Raw genomic sequence first — 25,501 nt, 5'->3', positions numbered from 1 at the left:
ATTGGACGGATAGATGATGGCAACTTCACGTGGGTGGCATGCTGCGCTAACGCTCGTAGCGGCGATACCAGTCACAAGTCGTTCACGGCCATGGCGCGTTTACGGCGCGTGCTGTCAACTCGTCTGTGCGTAACACTCAAGTGATGTGATGTCTCCGCCGCCGCCGTTTGCAAAATAACAGAAATGCTTCGTACACTCGACGCGTTTCGCGAAGTGAAACCCTTGTGTGTGCGATTCTTGAAAGACACGTCCAAAGAAAGCGCTGTGATTCTACGGCGCGCTCTTGAGCAGCTGACTGACGATGCTTGTCAGGAGCTTCATGAGTACCTTCTCATGCCTCTCATGTTGGTGCTGAAGAAAGAAAAGTGAGCTTACTGCTTATACCGTGACGCATTTTATAAAGCTTCAAGAAGTCAACAAGAAATCTTTGTTCAGAAATGACGCGCACTACGCATGATCGCATGACAATATAAACAGATCTAGCTTGTACTCGGAGTGTTTAAGGGTCAAAGAGCTCGTTTGTACTGATTCATACGATTCATACACATTAGATCTGGTAGCCAAAAGGGGTCACTGAAAGGCTCGTCTAGAAAAGCCGTGTGATCACGCAGACAACATGAAATCATCTAGCTTACACAGAGTTCGTCACTTGTTGAAAAACTCGTTTGTACTGATTTACACACATCACATTGCATCTTCACAATGTGATGTGTCAACTCGCTTAACACATCACATTGTTAAGCGAGTTGATATGAATCCATCTTAATATATTGTGCTCGCCTGCTGCTCAAAAATGACCGGTACGCAATAAATTGTACTTATTCAGACGACACTAGCGCTGATGCTCCTGTTTCGCGTTGCATGGAGTTCAGTGAAGCGGGAGTATCGTTTTATCTGCAGACAAGTGACAGCGGAAGTATTGCATATTTTGTATTTTCCAGGAGGGAAACATTAGTTGCTGAAACTGTTGCATCTATCCGTGTTGTGCTTGAAAAAACCAGAGTGAACGATGAATCACTGTTTTCGGATATTTTCCTTCAATTGTTGTTCGTTGTCAGCACTGTCAAAGAGAACCTCCAAGGTAATTTTGCAAGGGCATTGTGTGTTTTTATTAATTTCCTTTAAGTGGTGCTGCTCCTCAAAGACACTCTTCCGCTATTGTAGTTTCATCCACAAGTGAAGAAGTGAAGCTTGAAGTCTGCAATGCACTAAAAAGCCTTATGAACTGCGCACTACCACGGTGAGCGATTATAATTTTGCTCTTTGACTATCAATCGCAATCTTTACCCTAATCTAACTGTCTTTTGCTCAGAGTGCTGCTGCACATGTACAGTTTGGACTTCCGGTTATGCCTGAGCCATGCTGTCACCATTCTTCTTTTGCTTGCGGAAAAGGAAAGAAATAGAAAATTGCAGATTGCCGCCATGGAATGCTTGGGCACTCTTGCCTGCAACACTGTAAATGGTATGCCTTGTTTATGTTGCATACACACATACCAGGTTTCTTAGCCCATCCTTCTAACGGCTAATAATTTTTCCATTTTTGCTTTGAGAGGCAGCTACAACCATGTATACATCTCTTACAATAATAGCAATCATTTGGGCTGAAAGCTACAAATAATTAATCATTATTCTTGCATTTAATGTCCCAAAACCATGTACAGTATAGCTAGAAGTTACAAATCTTGGTAACTTAATCACACACATGTGAAAGAGACATTAATACGAATCTTTATTGCCAAGAGTTGAGTAGAATTTTTTTCACATGTTTTTATATTTTTTAGCTTCAGATAACTATTTCATTCAACCTTTAATTCGCATACCGTACAGCAGCCACCAAAACATAGGTATCTTCCATGTGCCAGGATAAAATATAAAAGTAATTTTTCTTACCTCTTGCATATGAATCAAATCGTCTTGACAATGTGTCCGTCTCAGCGGAACAGTGGCTATGGTACTCGACAGCTGACCCAAAGGTCGCGGGTTCGATCCGGGTGGTTGCATTTCAATGGAGGCAAAATGGTAAAGGCTCATGCACTGTGTGATGTCATTACACATTAAAGAACAGCGGATGGTCCAATTTTCTGGAGCCCTTCACTATGTCATTTCTCATAATCATATTGCGGCTTCCTTACGTGAAACCCCCCGGTTATGGATTGTCACTTCTTCGAGTCTACCATTGCATGTGACCTGACCATGTATTCCATCATTTCCTACTTGTGTCTGCACCTAATATGATGCTTTCACATCGAGGCACTTAGCAATTGAGCCAGATCACTCAAACTTTTGCACTCATGATTGGTTCCTTTCTGTAGCTTACATCAATTACTAGATCATCAATAAGATTTTGAATTTTGATGGAGCTCAATCATGATCAGAAGAGCAGCATATGACATTTCTATGAGATATGATAAATATGTAAAATTAATTATGTATTTTTTATTTATATTTGTATGTCTGCACCTATTCAATAAAAGGCACTGCATTCTAACACCATTCATTATTAATAAGTGAAAAATTCATTTGTCCAATCTATGAAAACAAAATGCTAGCAGCTGATGAATAATGTTGTTTTTTCAAGGTTTCATGACATGAATCGCTATGCCGTGACTCTTTGGCAAAACATTTGTAATGTCAACGATAGTCGTTAAACACAATCTTGTGATGAAACTGACTACCACACGTCGAATCCACCGTTTTGAAGGCTAGAACTAGGAGTATGTACAACTGTCAAGCATACATCAAAGCGTGTATGAAGTATTAAATTGTTGTTTTGTACGAAATGTACTGAAGTGTTGTTTCTACTGCGCAGTTTTATTGAACTCGTAGTGATACATTGTCTTGTATTTCAGACGTCTTCAAGAGTGCTGCGCTGTTTGAAAAAGCTGGAAATGCATTTGCGGGCTTCTTCCCGGGAATATCTATTGCGCTGACACGCGTCATTCTTGATGCTGAAAACAGGAGTCAGGTGTGCTTTTTTCAAGCCATAACAATGTAATCAGCATGACCAAATTAATTTGTTTTGCTTTCAGAAAGTATCGGCTGTCGCTTTCAAAACTTGGGGCCATGTTATCCACATGTGTCTTGGGGACGCATATTTGGAGGCTTTATGCCCAGATGATGAAGAAGCAAAACAGAGTGAGTGGTCATGTAAATTTATTGCTTTAAATAGCATGGGCTAAGTTATTGAGTGTTGCCGGGGTAGCGTTGGCGTACGAGTGCCATATGATTTTTGGAATAGTGTTTGTCCCACGCGAATGCTGACGCACGCTTAAGTCACCGCATAGGAGCTTTGCGGGCCTTGGGGGGCCACACATCATTTCGGATTTCTTGCGGGTGGACCGCAAGCGCTAACTGTGGTTAGAGTTATTCTTGGCTTGGGAGAGTTGGTCGATACTACCAGATATTTAGACGACACAAACCACAGGGAAGGAATAAGCGAAAGGAAAGAGCGTCATTATGCTGCTTTTTCCTTTCTTCCCCGGTGGTTTGGATGGTCTAATTTTTTTGTTGTTGAGTCAGTGTCATCAAAATACGAAAAATACACTTTGAAAATTGTGACTTAATGTGTGGTAATTTAAAGGTGAACTTCAAAAGTAAAACTTTGACCTTGATTTTCTCTTCTATTAATAAATGTATGGCAATAATATTAACAATATTAGAGTTCTTAAAGTAAGGTTGGTCAATCCAAGTGCATTCATTGTTTCACTTTAGTATCCGTTTAATTACCTAATTATGAAGCATAGGTAGTGGCTAGCAAACTCTGTTGTCTTATCATTGTTAGTGGTTAATCTTATCATAGCATGGTTTTAATTATGCACACTGCTAAAATCCCACAGTGAAAATTTTATGACTGCTCCTCTTCTTAACTTCTTCAACACGTGCTTCTAACTTTTAAGTGAAGTGTAACGAGTTTTGCATTTTATGCACTGAAAGTTTTACTGATCATCTAAAGAACATCTAGTGACTGCCTGATCTTTGAAAAGTGATGTCTTCCTAGCTTTCTGTAGTGGGGTGCTATGTCCAATAATTTATTAACAAATAAACAAAACAGCAGAAAAGTGGAAGTGAGCAAAAAATATTATACAAATAAAACATAATTCGTTTGAAGACGTAAAACGAAAAGAAAAATATATCACGGGGATCGCATACTTTGAAAACACCCACACACAAAAAAATAAAGCGCAACATTACTTTCATTCAATTGCAGTCCGATGATGTAGTTGTCTGCCACATGTTTTCTGACGAATTACTGTGGGCCGCAGCCTTCAATGATAATGCTGTCAGCACCTCTCCTGTTCTAACAAATTATACTAAAGTAATACTAAAAAGAAATACTCAACTATGATCCTAGACTCACAAATTATCCTTTAAAAATATTATTTGCTTTCTAATTTAGCTGTGAAAGCTTCGTACATTAACAAAATGAAGTCCAGATTCCCAAGTTTTCAAATTTTATGCCATACTTTCATCACCACAATCAGTGCGACATAAAGGACTTTGACATGATGTAACAATTTCAACAGAAACTCGCAAAATTCAAGTTCTGACTCTTTTAGAATTGCAATGTGTCATTTATTGGTCTTTAGCTAGCCTTAGATATCCCTCGACACCCCCCTTTTTTTTTTTCCCTGCAGAAACAAAAATGCCTGTTGTATGCAGAAATGAAAAGTGGGCCAAGTCAACTGCGGAGAAATTATGCATTCTTGTAGACAAGGTGTTGCCTAGCCTTGCAACATGCGAGGATCGTGTGAAACTGGCGGCTTTGGAGTGGGCACGCACACTCCTCTTGCGATGCAGCAGGTATGCAGCATGCAGTATGGCTCTCCTTCGTATGTGGGGGGAAAACCGACTCTGACAAGTTTTCAATATTCTCAAGGTTTGGAATGTCACGATATTGTGTTCAGTATTCAATTTAACAGAATTATGTGGATTGCATAATAGTTCTCCTTATTCTTTACCAAGACACAAAGAAAGCCGCTGATGCCGTTGGGACGAAGTTGCTCTTGTAACAATTAGTTCTTTTTCTCATCTGTAATGCCTGAGTAACAATGACATTTAGGCCCTTTCATCTTGTATTGGGAAATTGCTGCTTGTCTTGACTTTTATATTTTGTGTAGATCACTGGAAGTTCTAGCCCCTACAATCCTCCAGATGGTACTGGCATTGAGTGCTGATGACAGTGAAGGAGTCTCCATTCAAAGTCGCTCAGTTCTTGATGAGGTATCAAGTCAGATGATGGCTCTCGACTCATTATCGTTGACTGAGATTCTCGAAGAAGACTTTCACAGAACTCTGGGAAAGTTTCCACGGGTATTTCGTATGGGAAGTAAGTTCAGCTCACTTACTTGTTTCCTCTTCACATTTACTAGTGTAATTTTCTATTTCTAGCATAATATACATGCACTAACTCATGTAGTTTGTTGCTAAACTGTAATTAAATTTTGGTTAATGTGTTTCAAACTATTACTTAGGCCCACTAAAATTGAGCTGGATCCATGCAAAAATTTGCAAGTGTAGTGGTTATTAGATGCGGCATTCTTTACAGAGATTAGTCAAGTTTACGGTAATATTTGCACTCATGATTGCATTAAACCTTTTTTTTAGTTTAGTGCCATTCAGGGCAAGTTGTTATTGTCCCGTAAAGGTTATAGTCACTACAACTTGACAGTTAACAATACTGTAATGTATTAGTATGTATGATTGAAGCACTGCTATTGAAGCTTCAGGGCTAATAATAATTGTCTGACTCATTAAAATAGCACTTGGAATAGCACCTTAGGAAAAATATTACTGACATCATAATTAGTGGACTTGATGCAAATCCTACATCATGGCTTCTAGGATTTGCAGTACAACATGGTCTGTTTACCTTGAGTGCGTGTGAATCTCTGATTTTACATTTATAAGCTCTAAGTTCACAGTATTACGATGGTAAGATTAGCTTGCTTTCATTAAAATGAACTTCACCATTGACACATCTGCTACTAGCAGTGTTGTGCTGTATTGCTAGCTCCTGCCATGGGGTTCTACTGTGCAGCATTCAGCTTCACATGATATTACTTCTTAGTGGTTTTGGGAGGTTAAACCCCACACATCAATCAATACTGCTTCTTGTGCAAGCTGACAAAAAGCAGGAGGTATCAATTTTGTTCTTTTATTGCAGGTGAGGATGAAAAACTGAATTTGGTCAAGTTGCTGTGTGGCTACCTGAGAATATTTCGTGAGCATAGTTTTATGTGTCTGGTATGCATTGAGAATGAGTGGCATTGTCTTCAAGCGGGACATATATAGCAGCATTCTCTCTTTAGTTTGCATTATTCTAACCCATCTTTGTACCAATGCAGGAACGAAAATAGCCAAGATACTTATGTCGCCGACTGTCTGCCAGAGGTTGTTTGGCATCCTTTTCCTAGTGACCGAGTTTGACACAGGGAAATTGAATCTGCTGGCCGAACAGGCAACCTCCCTAGGTATGCATCAAAGAATTTAGCAGGCATGAGCAAAAAAATGGATATTCTTGTGAGATGGGAACATGCAAAAGCCAAATGAGATTCATTCACTGTCTAATGAATGCCATAAACGTCTTCTAGTGTGACACCCAATATGTGTACTTCAGCTCAAAGTGCGGCTAATAAACTGACTGAGCCCAATCCTTTTTTTCAGCCACATGATAAACAAAACACAGACTCCCGATTTTTACCTGTTTTCCTGATTGGCGATGAATCTCCCCATAAACATCCTTGACCTGATTTTGAAAATATACAGAAAAGCTACAGTACTCGCATAATCAAAAATTATTGTAAGACTACTGCCTCACTATCCTCACTATAACTGTGTATGCAGCACCCAAGCACTTCTGGTGCAACTGTGCTACGGTTGTTCCAAAGTATGATCAGGCTCTGTGAGCACCTGGTGCTCACTAGTGTTCTAGAGCATCAGGTTGACCGACAGATAAGTTGTAGCAAAACCCTGATAGTGTAATTTGAAGCAGCTTCAATAAGCTAAGTACTAAGCAATGTTTTCCGAAAAGTCATGCTTGCGAGACACGTAAAAGAGAGAGCTTGCACTGGCCAGCATTTTTGGAACTGACGATATGGATTGGTAAGTTCTGTGGTAGTGTGTTTAGTGTGAGGCAAGCAACCCACTTGGCTCTGTAGAATTAGAAATAAGCCCGGGCTTTACTAAGCCACATGCCATCTCATATGGACATGGGAAGAAACCAAGTAAGCAGACAGTCATTGATCAGGGCAGGAAACACTAAGAGGATTCACTTTGGCATTTCCGAAGTGTGATACACTTGTACCTGTTGTTTATTGAACTTCAATCTACCAATGTAAACTTTACCGAGGATGCGTTCGCCATCACAAAATCGGCCATTGGCTGTGTCCATTTGAGTTTGTTGAAAGAAGAGCGAGCCATTTTTGTCTGTCCGTAAAATGAAAGCACAAATTTCGTGCCCCGTGCAGTGCCATATTTGTCTTGCATGTTCGAAACGGGACCCGCCAACTGATCTGCTGTGAATTCTTGGTATGTTCTAAAAGTGCTGCAGGGCTCCTTTGTAGTGACCATTTGAAATAAATGTGAATTTTTGGGAATGTTTGAAAAGTGTTGCCTGTTTGAAGTGACCATTTCAGACAAGGAAAATCTTGTAGAGTGATCGCAGGCGCCGTGCAATAATAGTATTCTGTAACATTGCTTCAAATATTCTAAGCGCTCGGATATTCACACCTATTTTAGTTTTGTGTGCATGCACATCTTTGTGACTGTACTTGATCACTTCATACCGCTATCTTTTTAAGATATAACATGGTGCTTTCTCCTTCCAGATTTTCAGGATGCAGTCAATCCGGCAATTAATTGTTGCCGTAATCAGTTCATGCATTTCACAAATATGAACATATATAGAGAATTCACGGTTGTTTGCAAGCTGCTGGGAACCTATGGTAAGTGTTTGCCCAACACCTCTCTTTATGAGATTGTCAATCAATCAAAAGTTATGTCTAGTCCACGTGAAATCTGGTTTGCTGTTAAAACTGTGTTTGTTATTGTGTTCCTATTTTCAGAGAATATTTTCCTTGAAGGCCTATGAAATCTGTCCAGTCAGTCACTACCTTCGCATTTGTTTATGGTGTTTGCAAACATTTTTTGTTAGTTAAAAACACTTCAGTTTTAATACATACTATTAATTCAAAGTCACACTATACTGAGTCATTACTGTCATTTTTCATTCATGTCGAATAAATTTGGTATAAGACTGGCCTTCTGAAGCATTGTTAAACTTTACTGAAGGAGTGCTTTTTTTTGTTGCTTTTGTGCGTTCAGAATTTTTGTTCTAGTTTCGACCCAAAGAACAACTCATGTTTCCAGTGCTTTTCTGTATTCGTTTTCAACAGGTGATATAATAATGTTGATGGATGCTCTACGTAACAGAATAGAAGAGTCTGCCAGGCACAGGAAGCAGGCTATCTTGGTGCTCACCAATGTACTGCGATCGCTTACAGAAGACACTGAAGGTGGCCACACCTCTGCTAAGCTTGAAGATTCTGGCTTCATTGGGTAGGCATTTTTCTAAACCTAATTTTTAAGGATGGGCGAATAGTTTTGAGGTTCGAAGCATTCAAATCAAATAGCGATTTGGTCAAATAATGTCAAATTGAATTGTTGGAATAGTATATATCCCACATTATTAAGAAAAATTAGCATTTTTGTCATGACCCAACTAACTTGCACAATATTTTCAAGAATTGGAACTAGGCATGTGTAAACGTCACTTGTTTGATTCAAAGTGAAGTGGAAGTAACATTAAACAGTTGCAAGACTTGTTAGCGGTAGGGTGCAAGTTACAACTAGCAAATATGTTTCGTTTTAAAAATTACTATTCTTAGCACATATAAGTCCGTACAACGTGTTTTTAAACTCTGGAAAATAATTAATTGAGGTGAAGGTAATATTATGAAGTCTTGGTTTGGAAGACCTTTATTAGGCCCGAGGAACCGGCAGCCGACAGCTGAGATGAACGAACCAAGATGATGATGCTACGTGACAACGATGAGGATGCATGAGCAACACATGATAATGATGATAATGTACAGATGAAGAGGATCGGTATACTAAATGCCCACACTAATTCCCCCCACGTGAAAGCGGCCAGCATGGCCGCGGCAAGTCAAGGGGACAAAGAACGTCGCTTGAAGGGTTTCATACGGGAGACATGGACTACCTCAGTAGTTCGATAACGGTGATCTGCTGGTGCTACAAGTGGCGTCACGCGATAATTCACTGGTGAAGTTTCTTCAAGAACTGTGTACGGCCCGATAAATCGTGGCTGGAATTTGTCGCACAAACCAGGTGTGCGAATAGGCGTCAAAAGGAGGACTTCGTCTCCAGGTTGAAAGGATACTGCACGATGCGATTCATCATAAACCAGCTTTCTGTCTTGCTGTAGGGCTTCAGTGTTTATACGAGCACGTTGGCGGCTCTCTGCGAGCCGTAAAACGTATTCCTCTGAAGAGGATGGAGATGAATCCGCATGGCAGGTAAAGAAAGAGATGTCCAGGAGAGAAGTAGGGGAGCGTCCATAAACTAGGTAAAATGGTGAGTAGCCGGTTGTCCGCTGAATAGCCATATTGTAGGCAAAAGTGACGAATGGTAGAACTACATCCCAGTTCTTGTGGTCTGGTTGAATGTAGGCGGCGATCATGTCAGCAAGAGTGCAGTAGAATCGCTCAGTGAGGCCGTTAGTTTGGGGATGATAACTAGAGGCAGTCTTGTAAGTTGTGCCAGAGGCGCGAAGAAGTTTGTTCACTAGTTGTGAAAGGAAGGCCCTTCCACAGTCGCTGAGGAATGCACGTGGAGCACCATGACGCAGTATAATGGCTCGAAGGATGAAATCGGCAATTTCAGAAGCTGAACCGGTAGTGACGGATGCCGTCTCGGCGCAGCGCGTCAAATGGTCAACGGCTGTTACTATCCATCGGTTTCCAGCAGCACTGACTGGAAGGGGGCCATAAAGATCGATGCCTACAACTTCGAATGGTGTGGCTGGGCACGGAAGAGGCTGTAGTGTACCGGCTGGAGCAGATGTGGGTAGTTTTCTACATTGGCAGGTAGTGCAGGACCCAACGTACCGAGCTACACTAGAGGTAATACCTGGCCAATAAAACCGACTTCGAAGGCGATCGTAGGTCTTGTGGTAACCAAGGTGACCAGCCGTCGGATGGTCATGAAGTGCTCTGAGGACTTCGGACCGAAGGAATCGTGGTAGAACGAGAACCCAGCACTGACCGTCAGGATGGTAAATTTTGCGGTACAGCACCGAGTTGTTCAGCTTAAACTGCGACAGTTGGCGACGGAGCCTCACATTAGGTGGGCGGGAACTGCCAGTGAGGTAGCCTATAATACGTCGACAGTATGGGTCAACCAGCTGTCGAGAAGAAAAATCGTGCAGGTCGTCCGAAGGCAGCTGGTCCATAGAGGCGAGAGAGGAAACCGCCGTAGACGTGGACTCCGAGGGTGTGTTGTGCAAAGTGATTGCGGAAACGCTGAGGGGAGCCGCTGGTAGTGGGCAGCGAGAAAGAGCATCGGCGTCGCTATGCTTTCTGCCACACTTGTATACGATGGCAAAATCATACTCTTGTAGGCGTAGAATCCAGCGGCCAAGGCGTCCCGACAAGTTCTTGAGTGTCGAAAGCCAACATAAAGCGTGGTGGTCGGTCACAATGGTGAAATGGCGGCCGTGAAGATAGGGACGAAATTTCTGCACTGACCAAACGATGGCGAGGCACTCCTTCTCGGTGATCGTGTAGATCCTCTCGGCTGCGGAGAGGACGCGGCTGGCGTACACAACGCTCTCGCGAAGAGTTGTCGTGCTGGAGGAGCACGGCTCCTAAACCGTGGCCGCTAGCGTCTGTATGGAGGAAGGTTGGTGCACCATCGTGAAAATGAGAAAGTACAGGATCGGTCGTGAGGGCACTCTTCAACCTGTCGAAAGCCGATTCACATTCCTGAAACCACTGAAAGGGCATACCAGAAGCAAGTAGCTTATGGAGTGGTGCGGCTATGGAGGAAAGTTTTGTATGAATCGCCGAAAGTAAGAGGCGAGACCAAGGAAACTTCGCAAATCTTTCGGCTTGTCAGGGCGAGGGAAGCGAAGCACCGCAGCAGTTTTCTCAGGGTCTGGACGAATTCCATCCTTGCTCACAACATGACCGAGGACCTTGATAGATCTGCTGGCGAAATGGCACTTCTTGGTGTTAATTTGAAGACCAGCGCCCGCAAGGCAAGTCAGGACCTCGTCCAAGCGTTGCAGATGTTGAGGAAACGTCGATGAAAAGACAACAATGTCATGGAGGTAACATAGGCAAGTCTTCCATTTCAGGCCACGCAGCACGGTGTCAATCAAGCGCTCAAAAGTTGCGGGCGCATTGCATAGACCATACGGCATAACATTGAATTCGTATAGGCCGTCCGGGGTAGCAAACGCAGTTTTTTCTTTGTCATCTTCGTGCATGGGGATTTGCCAATAGCCAGAGCGCAAGTCGAGGCTTGAAAAGAATTCAGCACCTTGTATGGAATCGAGGGCGTCGTCGATACGTGGCATGGGGTATATGTCCTTCCTAGTGATCTTATTGAGTGCTCGGTAATCGACGCAAAATCGTACAGAACCGTCTTTTTTACGCACCAGAACCACTGGAGACGACCAAGGACTGGTTGAGGGTCGGATTATCTCCCGTTGCAGCATATCGTCTACGTTTTCCTCAATGATTTTTCGTTCGGCTAGGGAAACGCGGTACGGACGACGATGCACAATAGATGTTCCGTCGGTTTGTATACGATGTGCTGTAGCAGTTGTCTGACCCAGGCTGGATGAATGAACGTTAAAAAAGTTTGCATGCTTTTGCAACAAATCAAGCAGCTGCTGCTTCTGCGAGTCTGTCAAGTCGTTGTTGATGGCTGCTGTAAAGGCCGAGGAAGCAGCATGATTTCCAGGATGGCCTTTAGAGGAGGCAGGGGTAAGAGGCACGACGCACACAGGCTCCTGATCGGCAACGCAGGCGACAGTAGTGCCCCACAGCAGTAAAATTTTATCTGGTGTGGTGTTCGTAGCGGCGAGGACAGCTGATTCATTGTTGAAGCGAGCCACACCTGATGCGAGAGCTATGCCTTTATTAAGGCAACGGGGTGATGGAGTGACCAAAATGTCACCAGAGTCGACGTCGTTGGACAAAACTGTGATTAATTGATGTTCATTTGGGGGTAACTCGATGTCTACAGCAGCGATGAGTCGAAGTGGCCTGTAGGTTTCATCACTAAGCAAGTGGTCTGTGTCAGTAAGATGGACGACACGTTGTGCACAACAAATAGCCGCGGAAGCAGATGAATGAAAGTACCAGCCTAAAATAAGTTCGTGGGAGCACGGGGATAGCACAGCGAATTGTATATGATGAATAATGTCGTCGATTAGCACACGGGCAGTACAGAGAGCGGAAGGGTGAATCATTGTTTTCTGGGCTGTAACCAGTGTTGGTCCATCATAAGGCGTCGTGACTTTTCGAAGACGGGTACACAAATCAGCACGAATAATAGAAAACCCAGCCCCAGTGTCCACCAAAGCATCAACGTCCACTCCCTCAACTGACACTGCAATTATATTGTAAGGGCGCGCTGGAGGAATTGGAGTACTGTGTTGAAATGCAGTTTGTCCTCCAAAAACTGCATCGCTTATTTTTCCGGACGCCGATCAGAAGCGAGGGAAGCAGGCTGAAGAGGAAAAGAGGAGCGACGGTAGGGCGATGGTGAACGGCGTCGGGTTGATCGATGACTACTGCGCAGTTCACCGGATGCTGGAGGAGATGGAGACCGACGCGGCGGTGACGAATAACGACGGCCCTGGTACAAGGCTCCTGCGGTATAGTCTCGTCTGCGTATGTCGTATCCTCGGCGCTCATCTTGCTGGCGCTTGCGGCAAAAGCGTGAAATGTGACCACGATAGCCGCAATAATAGCACGTAGGGCGAGTCGATCGATAAGGAGGGTAGTAGCTTGTGTTAGATGCACCGAGAGAGAGAGCAGTGAGAGGGACAGATGATGGCTCAGGTGGTGGTGATGGAAAGCTCGTGGGAAAACTTCTGGGAGGTGCAGCAGCAACCGACGTGTACGTTGGTGGCAGCGACCTCGAGCTGACGGTGCCTGATGGTGCGGCGACGGCATGCGAGAACGATGGGAGAGTACGAGCGACAGTGGGCTGCAGGTGGGCCATGTGGGTCATGGACGTGAGCTCCTCCCTGATGACATCCCGCAATGACGTTGAAGAAGACTGAATGGGACACACTGAAGGTAGTGTGAATCCCATTGATTCTAATTCTTCGCGTATAATCACCCTTATTGTGTCTCGTAGGTTTGGATCCGCCGTAATACGGGCCGCGTCGCTGTCCGGTTGTAGGCGCATAGACTCAAGTTCTTCGAGGCGCTGACAGGTCGTCGCAACGTCAGCAATGGTAGCCGGATTCTGGATTGCAAGGGCATTGAATGCGACGGGTGCAATCCCCTTAAGAAGTTGGCGTACCTTGTCTGACTCTGTCATTGGGGTTTCAACCCGGCGGCAAAGTGAAAGGACATCCTCGATGTAGGATGTATACGACTCCCCGATGTGCTGTTTCCGAGCCGCGAGAGCTTTCTTTGCGAGAGCCGAACGAACAGTCGGTGTGCCAAAGACATGGTGAAGCTGATCTTTGAAGGCTGACCAGTCGGAGATGTCGATGAAGTGGTTGAGGAACCACGTCTTCGTGACACCCGTGAGGTAGAATGACACGAAAGCGAGTTTGTAGGTGTTATCCCACCGGTTAGCAGCGCCGACACGTTCGAAATCGTCCAGCCATTCCTCCACATCTTCCCCGCGCATACCAGCGAAGGGATAGGGCTCACGCTGGAGGCTGTTAATGACGTGAAAAGGCGCGGCACGCGGTGGCGGAGTGGAAACGGTTGCAGCACCGACCTCTTCTTGGTGCGACATATTTCCAGACACCTGGCCCAAGCGGCGACCTGAACGTAGCTCCAGGGGGTAGAGTGGTCGAGAGAATGACGAGGGATCTAACAGCACGCTCCACCACGTATGAAGTCTTGGTTTGGAAGACCTTTATTAGGCCCGAGGAACCGGCAACCGACAGCTGAGATGAACGAACCAAGATGATGATGCTACGTGACAACAATGAGGATGCATGAGCAACACATGATAATGATGATAATGTACAGATGAAGAGGATTGGTATACTAAATGCCCACAATATGTATTTTAAGCCTTGAAGTGTGGCATGCAGCAGTGCAGATTTTCCCTGGATTGGTTATTTCCTGGCATAGCATTCGAACGTAGCTGTCTAACCTCTTTAACAGTAAGGATTTTATGCTCTCAAACATGCATATTTTCGTTCATTGCAAATACTTCAAATTTTTTAAATAATCTAAATTCTTGTTGAAACGAATTCAAATACTGCAACATTTGTTTTAAATATTCAAAGCACCCGAATATTCATCTGTCCCTTCTAGCCTTGTTTAGTAGTGATATACTGCTGTAGATATTCGAAACCCTACATTTAATGCAGAAAGCTGAGCTGCTTGATACTGCAATAGGAATATTATGAGGGTCCCCAGTGAACAGGAGGCGAGGTGATGTTTATGATATGCAGCTGGTTTTAACTGCATCTTGCATTGTTCTTCATTTCTAGCTATGCAAGAGTCCGCAATACAAATAAGGTCTTGATTTTATATTTTTGTCTAGATGAAGTAGGAATTGGTACTGAAGTGAAACTGCTCACCTTCCTTGATGATTTTGCGAGGCTGTATGCACAAAGCATGTTCGGATGCAGCATATTCATTAACCTAACAGTACTCCTATGTTTCTTGATATGTACATTGCATATGCAGTATGCACAGTACTCGTGGATTGAAACGGGACAATTTAGGCCTAAGTAACATACACACTGTCATTTCCATCGTCTTCAATTTGGGTCAGCGTAATCTTGACTCGAATGTGTAGGCCAGAGCCAACATTATCTTTATAGACCAAATCGATCATCACATAACATGGTTACCTCAAGACGTTGTTCATACAAATCGTTACTAAAAAAGAATTGATGTCACACTTGAATCCGCGAGTACTGTAGAAACATAAAATAAACCTGTTGCACACACCACCCTGGCTGCTTCCTATGAATATGGACGTACGCAAATTTTTCAGCGAGGCTCAGGTTATCTAGTGGTCTTCACTGCATAGAAATAGCGCTAAACTTTTCATTTTTCACAAATAAATGTGCACAACCACAGTATGTTCGAGGTACTTTTTGTATAGGAATGCAACAGACTAACATAGTAAAGTCTTCCAAACTGCCTGCTTTTTAACTAAGTCATTGCTGTTCACTTCAGTGAACTCAGTTTAAAAGAAAAAGTGATGCTGTGTCAGTAAAAATATTCATTGGGGTCTTGCGTCCTTAAAAATTACATCACTATGAAAAATGCTGTAGTGGAGGTATCCAGAAGTTTTGACCGGCTGAGGTTTCTCAACATGCGCCTGAACCTAAGTACATAGACCTGAAGCATGTTTGCCTCCATCAAACATGACCTGCGAGTCGGCAGTCTAGTGCCATGACCACTGTGGCGGTTTGATGCTGAGTCAGTTGTGACATTTGAGCTAACGGGAAGTCTCCTTTTCAGATCACTGCTGGAGCACTTTGTTTCAATGAACCTTTGGGATTTGCCCCTGACTGGAACAGGAGGAGCCGAAAACACAGGAGGTGCTACACAGCAGCATTCACTTTGCATCATTCCACTGGACAAGATGAATTCAAATATTTTACAAAGCTGCTTGTTGCTAGATGCAGTAGCAGTGCTTTCTCAGGTAAGGAGCCATACCAACCATTTATGTTGCATTCTGCTCATTAAGCTTGGAGGTTTTTGTCAGTAAAGAAAAAAATTGCAGCCTCTTCACATTTGTATGAGGAATGTGCATGTGATACTCTATGCCACCTTTGTAGGCCCGTGTGCTCAGATTTGGGTGCACGTTAAAGAACCCCAGGTGGTCGAAATTTCCGGAGCCCTCCACTACGGCGTCTCTCATAATCATATAGTGGTTTTGGGACGTTAAACCCCACATATCAATCAATCAATCTATGCCACCTTTCACATAAAAGAAGCTGTCTACTGCATGTTTACGTACAAAAAAGAAATGCAGTGAAAATTATGCATAAGAAAAAGAGAGGTAGTAAAGCAACAAAAGGGGCTAGTTGGTTCATGTATCCTTGGCGATGGACTTGTGATAGGGAGACGCTACGGAGGTCGGACTGCAAAGAACACAGGAGACAGTTTAACAGCGTACTCTCAATCTGTGATATGTTTCCAGTCTTTTCTATGTTGTCAGTCAGTCACTTTTGCGCAGCATACATCACTCGTCAGTCGTAATAATCACAATAAGTAGTCTACCGCAAGGCCTTTTTAAAACTTTCATCAATGCTTTCTTTGCAATTTGTAAGGTGCTACGAAGGTAGCGTTGTGAAAAAAAATTACTTCATTAGAGAGCATGAAATAAATCAAACTGTCTTGTTACCCTGCTGCTAGTAGCAGAGTCAAGGTCAACATGGATACCTTCCCACTTTTTTTTTTCTATTATTGTCTATGCGTGGCATTACTTCCCTGCCTTTTCTCTTACCAGAGCTGAGGAACTGTATCACATAGATGTGATGACTCCTGGCTCAATCCTATTTCTTTTTTCTCTTTCACTTTGTCGTGCAGTGTCCTTTCAGTGGCATCATTGTGGGATTCACACTGAATGATTAAAACAAGTCACATGCTGGTGATCTTTTTTGCAGCTTTCGAGCAATTTCCAGCCCTTGCTGAGGATATGTCTCTGCCCAATATTGGAGAAAGCCGACAGCCAGAACTATCTGGTATCTCATGTGGCATGCACAACTTTGTGGCGAGTTGCAAAAGCTTGTGGTTACAGGTACGTGGCTGGCTTTTGGCTGCAACTGCTTTCGGCCTCCAGACTACAGTCATAATAAACAAAGTTTCTTTGTGGCATCCTAGTTCTAACTCTAGTAAAAGTGCATTCTGGGTTTTAAAAGAAGCCTGCATTATTAAGTTTTTGGCATTTGCTAAAGCTCACTCATGCAATGCTTTCCACAAATGCCAAATCATTTTCATACTCTGCGATCCTACATTTTTATTCCAGAGTGCAGCTTTAACTCTGGTCTTTCATCTTGGTTTCCAGTTCTATTTCAGAACTGATCCACCATAACACGGACTACATTGCCAACACAGTGTTGTTCAAGCTTAGGCATCCAGGTTCTCATGGTGACGTCACTCGAATCGTGCAGGCTTTGGCTAAGCATAGTGACAAAAGTAGCGCTGGCCTTTTGGAGGATGTTGGTCATGAGGCAAGTTTTATTCCAGATATTTCTGCAAGCATATCACGTATTGTGTAAGCACTGGAGTCATAAAAACAGGCATGGATATTCCACAAAAAAATTATTAGTCTATGAAGTTTTTTTTTTGCATGCACTCACATTGCCAGCCACAGCCACACAGCAGCTTAGAGTTTACTATAAATACACTAGAGGGAACTCTGGTCTGTGGGAGCTGCTACATGGGGCACTTCATTCAGCATAGGAATGGTGCGTAGTACACAAATTTGTCTGATCTTTGTTCTCCGCTTTGTCACAAGACCACAATCAGCAAATGTTCAGTAGTTGCACTTCACCACCTTAATCTTTTAGGCTCACCAACTCAAATCGGGTCACCATCACAAAATTCACTATGGTCCACTCTTTTATTTGAAAAAAAAGCAAAACACAGAGATAAACAGAGCCAGAAATGTCAAACCAACAAGCATGAAGAGTGGGCAAACTTGTGTACTACCCATCATCCCCATGGTGGCCGAGCGATTGCATCACCAGAGTCCCCTCTAGTTGATTTAGCAAACTCTGTGCACAGCAGTACCTGTGTGCAGTATGCACAGTATGTGGATGTGTGTTATTCTCTGTGTTTTGACTGGGTGTGCAAGTCTGTTGGTGGGAAAAAGCTAAGCGCTGCATTGTCATCAAGTTTCTTTCACAGTGTTCTACAGGATGTGCTGTCACTTTGTCCAGCTGTGCTGTCTTTCATGTATTAACTGGCCATGTCAAGCTTTCCACTATTTTTGCATAAATCATTGTCCAACACTGCCAGAAAAGTATGAAGAGCTTCCAACTGCCACTTCTTTGCATTTCATGTGAAAACCCTGGGAGTGTTTTAGTGTTACATTTGGTGTGGCATTTGGTGAGAGCCGCAGCATTTGCAGCATGCTTTGTTCCAACGTACAGACATGTTTGTGAACTGAATGTGTGCCTTTAGTCATCACTCATAGCCTTTATGCATACTGTAATTGTTTATGCACCAAGTTTTCATCGGTTTCATGCTAAGTAAAATGTACACGAGCACCATTATTTGTCAGAGTTTGCATGAGACACAGCATCTATGCTTATGTTTGAGGATAGTTCATAGTTGTCAGTTTCGCTTCTAATAAAATAGACTTGAGCTTCTTCTTTTGCCGAGTTGTGTGGAAAGTTTTCCAGTCACTTGTTGCGTTCTATGGGCTTATTTGCAGTTTTGTAGCAAATATAGCTTTTTTAGTTATTGCATTTAACAATAGTGTGTTTGTCAATTACATTGAATAGTTGAGTATGGAAGTTGAAAGAATGTGGTGGGAATTGACAACAGAATGAATGCTACCTTGGCGACAATGTTAAAGAAGAAACTTGTATTTTTGTTCATAGTTGCGTGTATTTTTACTGTACAAAATAATAGGAGTATTCTTTTAATCTCCCTTTCATACTTGAGAGATACTTTTAATTAAATTTTAAAATATTTTCAAGGATATAAAAACATATTTTTGGGGCTTCTTCTGTGATGATTATTCACTTGTTAGCTCGGTAACATCTTGCAACTTTATTTTGTTTTTTTTTTGTTTTTGTTTGTTTTTACATCATAACAGTGTTTGCTGTGAATGTGGTTCCAGAAGGTCCAACTCTACAGTTACTTACCAGCACTGGAGTGTGGATAGCAAACTAAGCTAATATTATATACATTTCATGAACTTTTGTAGCAGGCCCATTGCTTTTTCAAAGTAAATATGTATTAACATACTGTTCACTTATGTACAAACCGCAGCTAAGAAATTCTGGCTCAAATTTATGGAAAAAAAAAGTGATGCCATTTGTAAGAATATACAGTAGCTATTGGTGCACAAGCTTGAGCACAGTAACATAATTCTGAAGAAAAAGTACTAATTGAAAACTTTGAATTGATTTGGATGTCGGTGAAAGATGCGTGGGCTGCTGCATATATCACCAACTTTATCTTCACCTTTATCGCATCACTTGCAGTGGCTAGCGTAGTAGGCCATGGAAATGTGGATAATGTTAATCAATGCCCATTTCTCTATCATGAGCATTTCACAGGGGGTGGCACATCAGGTGAATGTGTGGGGAAAACACGTGGGCACAGATTGCAGCCTGTGAAAATTCTCAGGCACTGCCATTATTTCAGCAAGATTGACCATAGTGTTTGTTGTGAATGATATTCATCAGTGCACGTTAGTATATTGCCTTGCCTCAATTTCCTATTCATCTAAGCTTGCACGATACTTATTGCCACAAACGGTCAGGTTCACAAGCTAATGCACTATTAAGTCATGAATTGCCTTTGCTAAGAGCCTGCTTTTCCAAAAAATTTAGAATTTCTGAACCATTAATAAAGAAGTTAACATTTGTGCTTTTTTGTTAAGGAATGCTTAAGCTGTTTCACAAAAGGAAAATGTTCATGCTGCAGGTCTTGAATGCACTTGACTTCTGTCACAAGGACAGTGCACTGCCGTTCCTGAAGGTCCTAGCGAGCATAGTGGTCTATGTGAATACTTGGTTTCCTGCTGCACCTAAAACGGTGTGTTACCAGCTTGAGAGAAGTTTCTCCTCTCGCTTCTTTTTTTCTTACTGCCTTTGTAGACATGCACAGAGATTATGTCTTTCTCTTGAAAAGTCTGAATTTAGACCTTTTTTTTTATCAACTTTTACTGTTTCTTACCTGTTGCTTTCATTTGAAATCTTACTTTTTTTAATGTGGTGCAAAAAGATTCAGAAGAAAAATAATTTGTTTTACAACATAGATAAAGCATACTGTTAAGTATTCTAAACTCTTTTTTTATTTGTATACATGTTCTGATTTCATAGCTAGCAATGTCCTTTCAAGGCTTGCGTTAGTCCTGAAAACAAAGTAAGAACATGTTTCGTAGTGTTTAGCTTTCATATTATAAATACAACCTTGCATATGGTCACTTACACTTACAAGTAATGGAGTGGAACATGTGTTTTATATATATAAGAACTTTGAAGATTGTTTATGACTAAGCAGTACTTTTTCTGCTACAGCTTACATTTGTGTGGCTTGTTACTAATTATGTAGGGTGGGCTGAAGGACAGTGTGACCATGCAAATGCCTCCAGCCAAGACATTCAGGCAGTTTGTGGAAGAGTTACATCGATGCAAGACACTGTCTGCTGATATGGAATTCAGTGACGAGGAATTTGAAAACAGTGAAGCAGCACCTCAGCAAAACGTGTGTGATGTTGAAATGGATGAAAAGCCACTGGTGCCCGGATACATCAAGCTGCTCGTGCAGGTACGTACCGACTTTCTAGGAGTTGTGACCAAATGATGTCAACGCCCAACACATGGCAAACTGACTTACCATGCATGTTTTCCTAGTACAGGGTTGAACTCACACAAGGCATTATAATTGCAACAAAAGAGGTCCTAAAGAGCGAACTACGCAATTTCAACTGCATTAGTAATTTTCTCTTTGACAATACTATTAACGAAACACCCTTTCATAGTGGCAATATAATTTACAAGTGATGTCGTGGGCTTTAATGGTGTCTTTCAGGCATAGTTAGTTTTTGATAAGTAAATGTACTTTACCTATAGAAAAGATTCCAAAGACTAATCTTCAAAAGCTTTCCCCGCCGCGGTGGTCTAGTGGCTAAGGTACTCGGCTGCTAACCCGCAGGTCGCGGGTTCGAATCCTGGCTGCGGCGGCTGCATTTCCGATAGAGGCGGAAATGTTGTAGGCCCGTGTGCTCAGATTTGGGTGCACGTTAAAGAACCCCAGGTGGTCGAAATTTCCGGAGCCCTCCACTACGGCGTCTCTCATAATCATATGATGGTTTTGGGACGTTAAACCCCACATATCAATCAATCAATCTTCAAAAGCTTTGTCAGCTGTCATTGTGCCACAGTGAGCTAGTGACAAAAAAAAAGGAAAACTGTTAGTGTCACAATGACACACTAGCACTACCGTTGCACCTCAAAGTGTCAAATTACTGTGTTGGTCTGTGCTTCACTGCCTCTTTCTTAAGATTGATTGCTGCACTTGAACAACCATTTAGGCTGTAGCCAAAGTGAAATTCTGAATAAGGGTTTGCCTTCCCTTTTAATGCTCCCTTTGCCAGGTCTTGAAGAGATGCATACACTTGCAGTCAAGTTCAAATATCTACATTCAAACAGCTGTGCTTAGTATTATCAAGCATGCTGTCATTCCAATGTCATGCTATCAAGGTAAGACGGCATTAACAATCTCTTTATTTTGTTGAGAATATAGGCAGCATCTGTTTTGCACGAAGTATTTTATACCTTCCTTGTAAAGTTTGATCCTATGGTTTGCAACATCAAAAGAACTGATAATAGGAGACGTAGCGACCATACTTAGCTACACCATAGTGAGTTCTCACTCGTAAAACAAGCCACTAAGTGGCGTTAACGTATTCATCTTTACTGAGTGCTGGTCAACTTTGTAAGAGTGCAGCAGAACAGCATCTGCAACAATTCCACATTTCTACGTGATCGCTGCGCACCAGAAGTTTATTTATTTTGCTTGCAGCGCGGCTTGATATGTCTTGTGCATAAGCAGAGATATTCCAAAAAGTGAAGCTTGTTTCTCTGTGGACTCCTTGCAATCAAATTTTGATTATTTGCAGCGTACAGGAGAAGGGCACAGCTAAATTATGTGTCACTTTTCAGGCTGCATGCAGTACAGATAGCTTTTCTGTGACTTTCATACGCTGAAAGCTCATTGCCCCAGCAGTGAGATTTCTCATTTCATTTATACTTGCTAGTGCTAGTGTTCGTAGACATTCTGCATTGGTTTTGAAATCATGCTATGACACAAAGCACATGTCCACTCATTTGTGCACTGCATGCTTAGTTAATCATATTTTGTCTTCCTCTTTCAGATGAGCTCCTGCCAGCTGTGCACCTGCTGTGGAAGCCCCTAGTTGCTCGTTTCCAAAAGGATAATTGGCATCTCTGTGCAAAGGTGGGTTTGTACACACACAGTGTCATTGTCATTCCAGTTATGATTTCTTAATGCTGCATTTTGCAAACATGCAGGCCTTTGAGGTTGTTGGTTCCCTGGCAGAGGCATCACGCGATTTCATTAGGGAGCGAACTATGCGGGAGGTGTGGCCGAGGCTTGCAGAGTTCCTTCACAATCAACATGCTGTTAGGTAAGTGCATGGCTTTTGGAAGAAAACGGATGAAAGTATAGTGAAACATGGGACTTTAAAATATCATGAGCTTTCTTAGTGCATTGGTGACGTGTAGCTTACTGCTTGTGCACAGAGCAAATAGTCAATAGCTGTTGTGCTTCCTTTGCAGCAAAAACAAAGGAAAGCCATATGAAATAACTTCTGCCTTTAAATATCAGCTTGTCCTTCTTAGGCAACTAGGGCCAATATCCTGCCAGGTAAGCGACAGATTTTTATATTGAATCAGAACTTGCCTTAAAACTGACTATAAATGCAGCTGATGTGCCCTATTTCAGTTACTCGTTTTCAGTATATCTCCCGATTTGGTGATTGTCTCTATGCTTCTCTGTTCAGTGATTGGCATGGAATGGTATAAGTACCCAATAATGACTTCAGCACTTAGTATTTGGTCCAATTGTTAGTTGCGGAAGTTTCAAACAATAGTGTTGCGTCTCTCATAATCATATGGTGGTTTTGGGATGTTAAACCCCACATATCAATTAAACAATTGTGTTGCCACTAATGTTTAGTCTCTGCACTTAAGTCATTGTCTGCTTGGAACCTTCAAATTTTAGTTCAGTGCCCAAGACTGTGCTAGATGATAACAAGTTATTGACTTTTCAAACATGGTAATCTTTGCTTGAAGACCAGGTAATTTCAGTTCGATTTGGATAACTGGGCACCTCTTTCTGACCAGTTTCATAATAATAAAACAATTTGAAGTCTTTGAGTGCACCTAGAAAATTAAAAAATGAGTCATAATGAAGCTTGGAGCAAAAGAAAGGCATATGTATGGTACAGTGACAATTTGTCATCAGCACAGAAAGGCCAGAATTAGGCCTAGATGCTCTGCTGGAAACTGGACACTCCTAAATCCGGACGTCTACCTTTAGTAAATAGAAGATGTGAACTGATTCCACTAGTGACAGCGCAAGAAAAACAAAGGCTTACGAAGGGGGTCTATGTAAGGTGTAAAGCAGATTAAGGTAGGGGGCAAAGACTGTACAGTAAATTACTGCATTTGTAGCTTGTGATATTCACAGTGTGCTTTATTAATGCATGTGCAGTTTCTTGCGGTGGCTATCAAACATTTGCTAACATCTTGAGGCTGTGTATAACTTATTTGGGACAAAATAAGTATGACTAGATCAAATATTTCAGCTTGAAGTTCAGGAACAAGGCATTGACCTGTTGGCATCAGCTGTAGTGCCTTACTTGGAACTCTCACAGCCCCTGAAGTTACAAGAGGTTAGTCTCACCAGAGCTCTTTCTTTATTTTTGTTAATGTGGTGAATATAGTGCAATTGCTTTCTTTATGGCTCGGTGAATATCTGATCATTCAGAGTAATGTAACGCTATACCTAGGGCTTTATGCTGATGTTATCCTGTTTACAATGAAGTTATTACTGCTTCATGCCTTTAATATTGTTACACAGGAAGAGCCAGAGAAATTAATCTTTTAATTAAATCAAGCAGTGCATGCAGCTTTGAATATTTAACTGCGGTGATCAAGTTCAGATGAAGTTCAAAACAATTGAAATTTTGATTTAAGAATACGGCTACCAAAGCATGCTAAACACTTGTTTTGGTTTTAAATGGTATGCATAGGTAAAAGAAATATATAAACTTATTTTGCACATTATCAGGACCTTCAGAGTGAACGTTTATGGTGTGGACATGGTATAAATAGTGGCAATTAGTAACTGTTCCGCAAGCTACTCTCAGGCAGATTTCGAGGTGGCAAAATGTGGTACTCACTGTAGTAGCACCAGTAGGGAATAGAACAATGCCTAGTCATGTGGTGGGACTGACCTGCCACAGTGGTCTAGAGTTCACGGTGCTCAACTGCCAACTCGCAGGTCGCAGGATTGAATCCCAGCTGTTACGGCCACATTTTTGATCGAGGCGAAAATTCTTGAGGTCTATATATATTTAATAAGGTGAACGTTAAAAAACCTCATGTGGATCAAATTTCTGGAGCCCTCTGCTGTGGCGTCTCTCATAGTCATATGGTTGTTTCGGGATGTTAAACTTCTACAATTATTATTAGTCATGTGATGTGTAGGCAGAAATATTCATTGTCACTGTAAAAACACTTCCCTGTGTTTTGTTTTTTTGTCTATGCACATATATTATTTAAAGTGTTGCTCATGTTAGAGTATGTTAAATTCATGAGAATTCTGGCAAACTGATTCTTTTAATCTGCAATGGTTACATCCAGGCTGCTGTTGAATGCATCGAGGACTTGGCAAGGTGCAGCGCGGATACTGTGTGGTACTGCATGGTGATGGCATATTGCAGGAGCGAGACCTCTTGGTCACCAGGTCCACCACTACAACCACTTCCCCTCAGACAAACACCCTGTTCTGATAACAGTAATGTGCTACGTGTAATGGCCTGTCTAATTAACTTGGGTGGGCAACAAGAGTGAACGGCATATTTGTTATTTTCTCACATTCACATGCTGGCATCTGTTTGTGGAAAGAGCATGCAGTCTGTTGTTTACTTTATTCATTAAAAAGTTGGCCCAACATTTCTGTGTCTGTTTATGGAAAGAGTGACTGCTGCTTAGCAGTGGTTTTGCACAAACCGTTGAAGCTAATCATCCTGGAATGGCAGCCTTTTTAAGAATAAAATATAAAATACTATTGCCCAGCTTGCCATTTGTAAAATGCATTTGTCTTAGCTTTTGTTTGAAGTTGGCCTCTTAAGGAAGAGGGAGGCAAGTCTCACACCCCTCCCTTCCTTGTTTGTTAAGCCCAAAAGGAAACAAGCTTCACAACAAATGTGAAGGAAGATTTGCTTTTCACAATGGCCTGCCTTGAGTCTTCAGCTTTCCAGCGGTAAAGGTGAGAAATAAACAGTTCTTGGAATACAGCATCAGAGGTCTTTCGCCT

At 42.2% G+C, this 25,501-nt stretch overlaps 1 protein-coding gene across 1 annotated transcript; it reads left to right on the top strand.

Annotated features, from left to right (window-relative positions):
• Nucleotides 1-58: 58 nt before the first annotated feature.
• Nucleotides 59-25,137, top strand: Tti1 (Telo2 interacting protein 1). The gene is made up of 23 exons (XM_037433486.2): nt 59-365; nt 942-1,081; nt 1,165-1,240; nt 1,313-1,464; nt 2,852-2,967; nt 3,032-3,137; nt 4,637-4,802; nt 5,120-5,328; nt 6,166-6,222; nt 6,347-6,472; nt 7,829-7,945; nt 8,396-8,558; nt 15,707-15,890; nt 16,858-16,991; nt 17,259-17,424; nt 19,856-19,966; nt 20,486-20,701; nt 21,531-21,636; nt 22,311-22,393; nt 22,468-22,583; nt 22,735-22,822; nt 23,766-23,852; nt 24,826-25,137. The coding sequence occupies exons 1-23, from the start codon at nt 184-186 to the stop codon at nt 25,033-25,035; spliced, it is 3,111 nt and encodes a 1,036-aa protein (XP_037289383.2). The 5' UTR covers nt 59-183; the 3' UTR covers nt 25,036-25,137.
• The last annotated feature ends 364 nt before the right edge of the window (nt 25,138-25,501 follow it).

The sequence above is a fragment of the Rhipicephalus microplus genome, chromosome 3 (genome assembly GCF_043290135.1).
Source record: "Rhipicephalus microplus isolate Deutch F79 chromosome 3, USDA_Rmic, whole genome shotgun sequence".
In the NCBI taxonomy this organism is placed as follows: domain Eukaryota; kingdom Metazoa; phylum Arthropoda; class Arachnida; order Ixodida; family Ixodidae; genus Rhipicephalus; species Rhipicephalus microplus.
The sequence above is the reverse complement of the archived record's forward strand: the minus strand, read 5'-3'. Positions and strand labels throughout refer to the sequence as shown.

Coding starts and splice junctions, on each gene's coding strand:
- Tti1 (XM_037433486.2), top strand. CDS start 184: ATGCTTCGTACACTCGACGCGTTTCGCGAAGTGAAACCCTTGTGTGTG. Junction 1,465..2,851: donor TGCCTGCAACACTGTAAATG/GTATGCCTTGTT, acceptor CTTGTATTTCAG/ACGTCTTCAAGAGTGCTGCG. Junction 17,425..19,855: donor TGGAGGATGTTGGTCATGAG/GCAAGTTTTATT, acceptor TTCATGCTGCAG/GTCTTGAATGCACTTGACTT.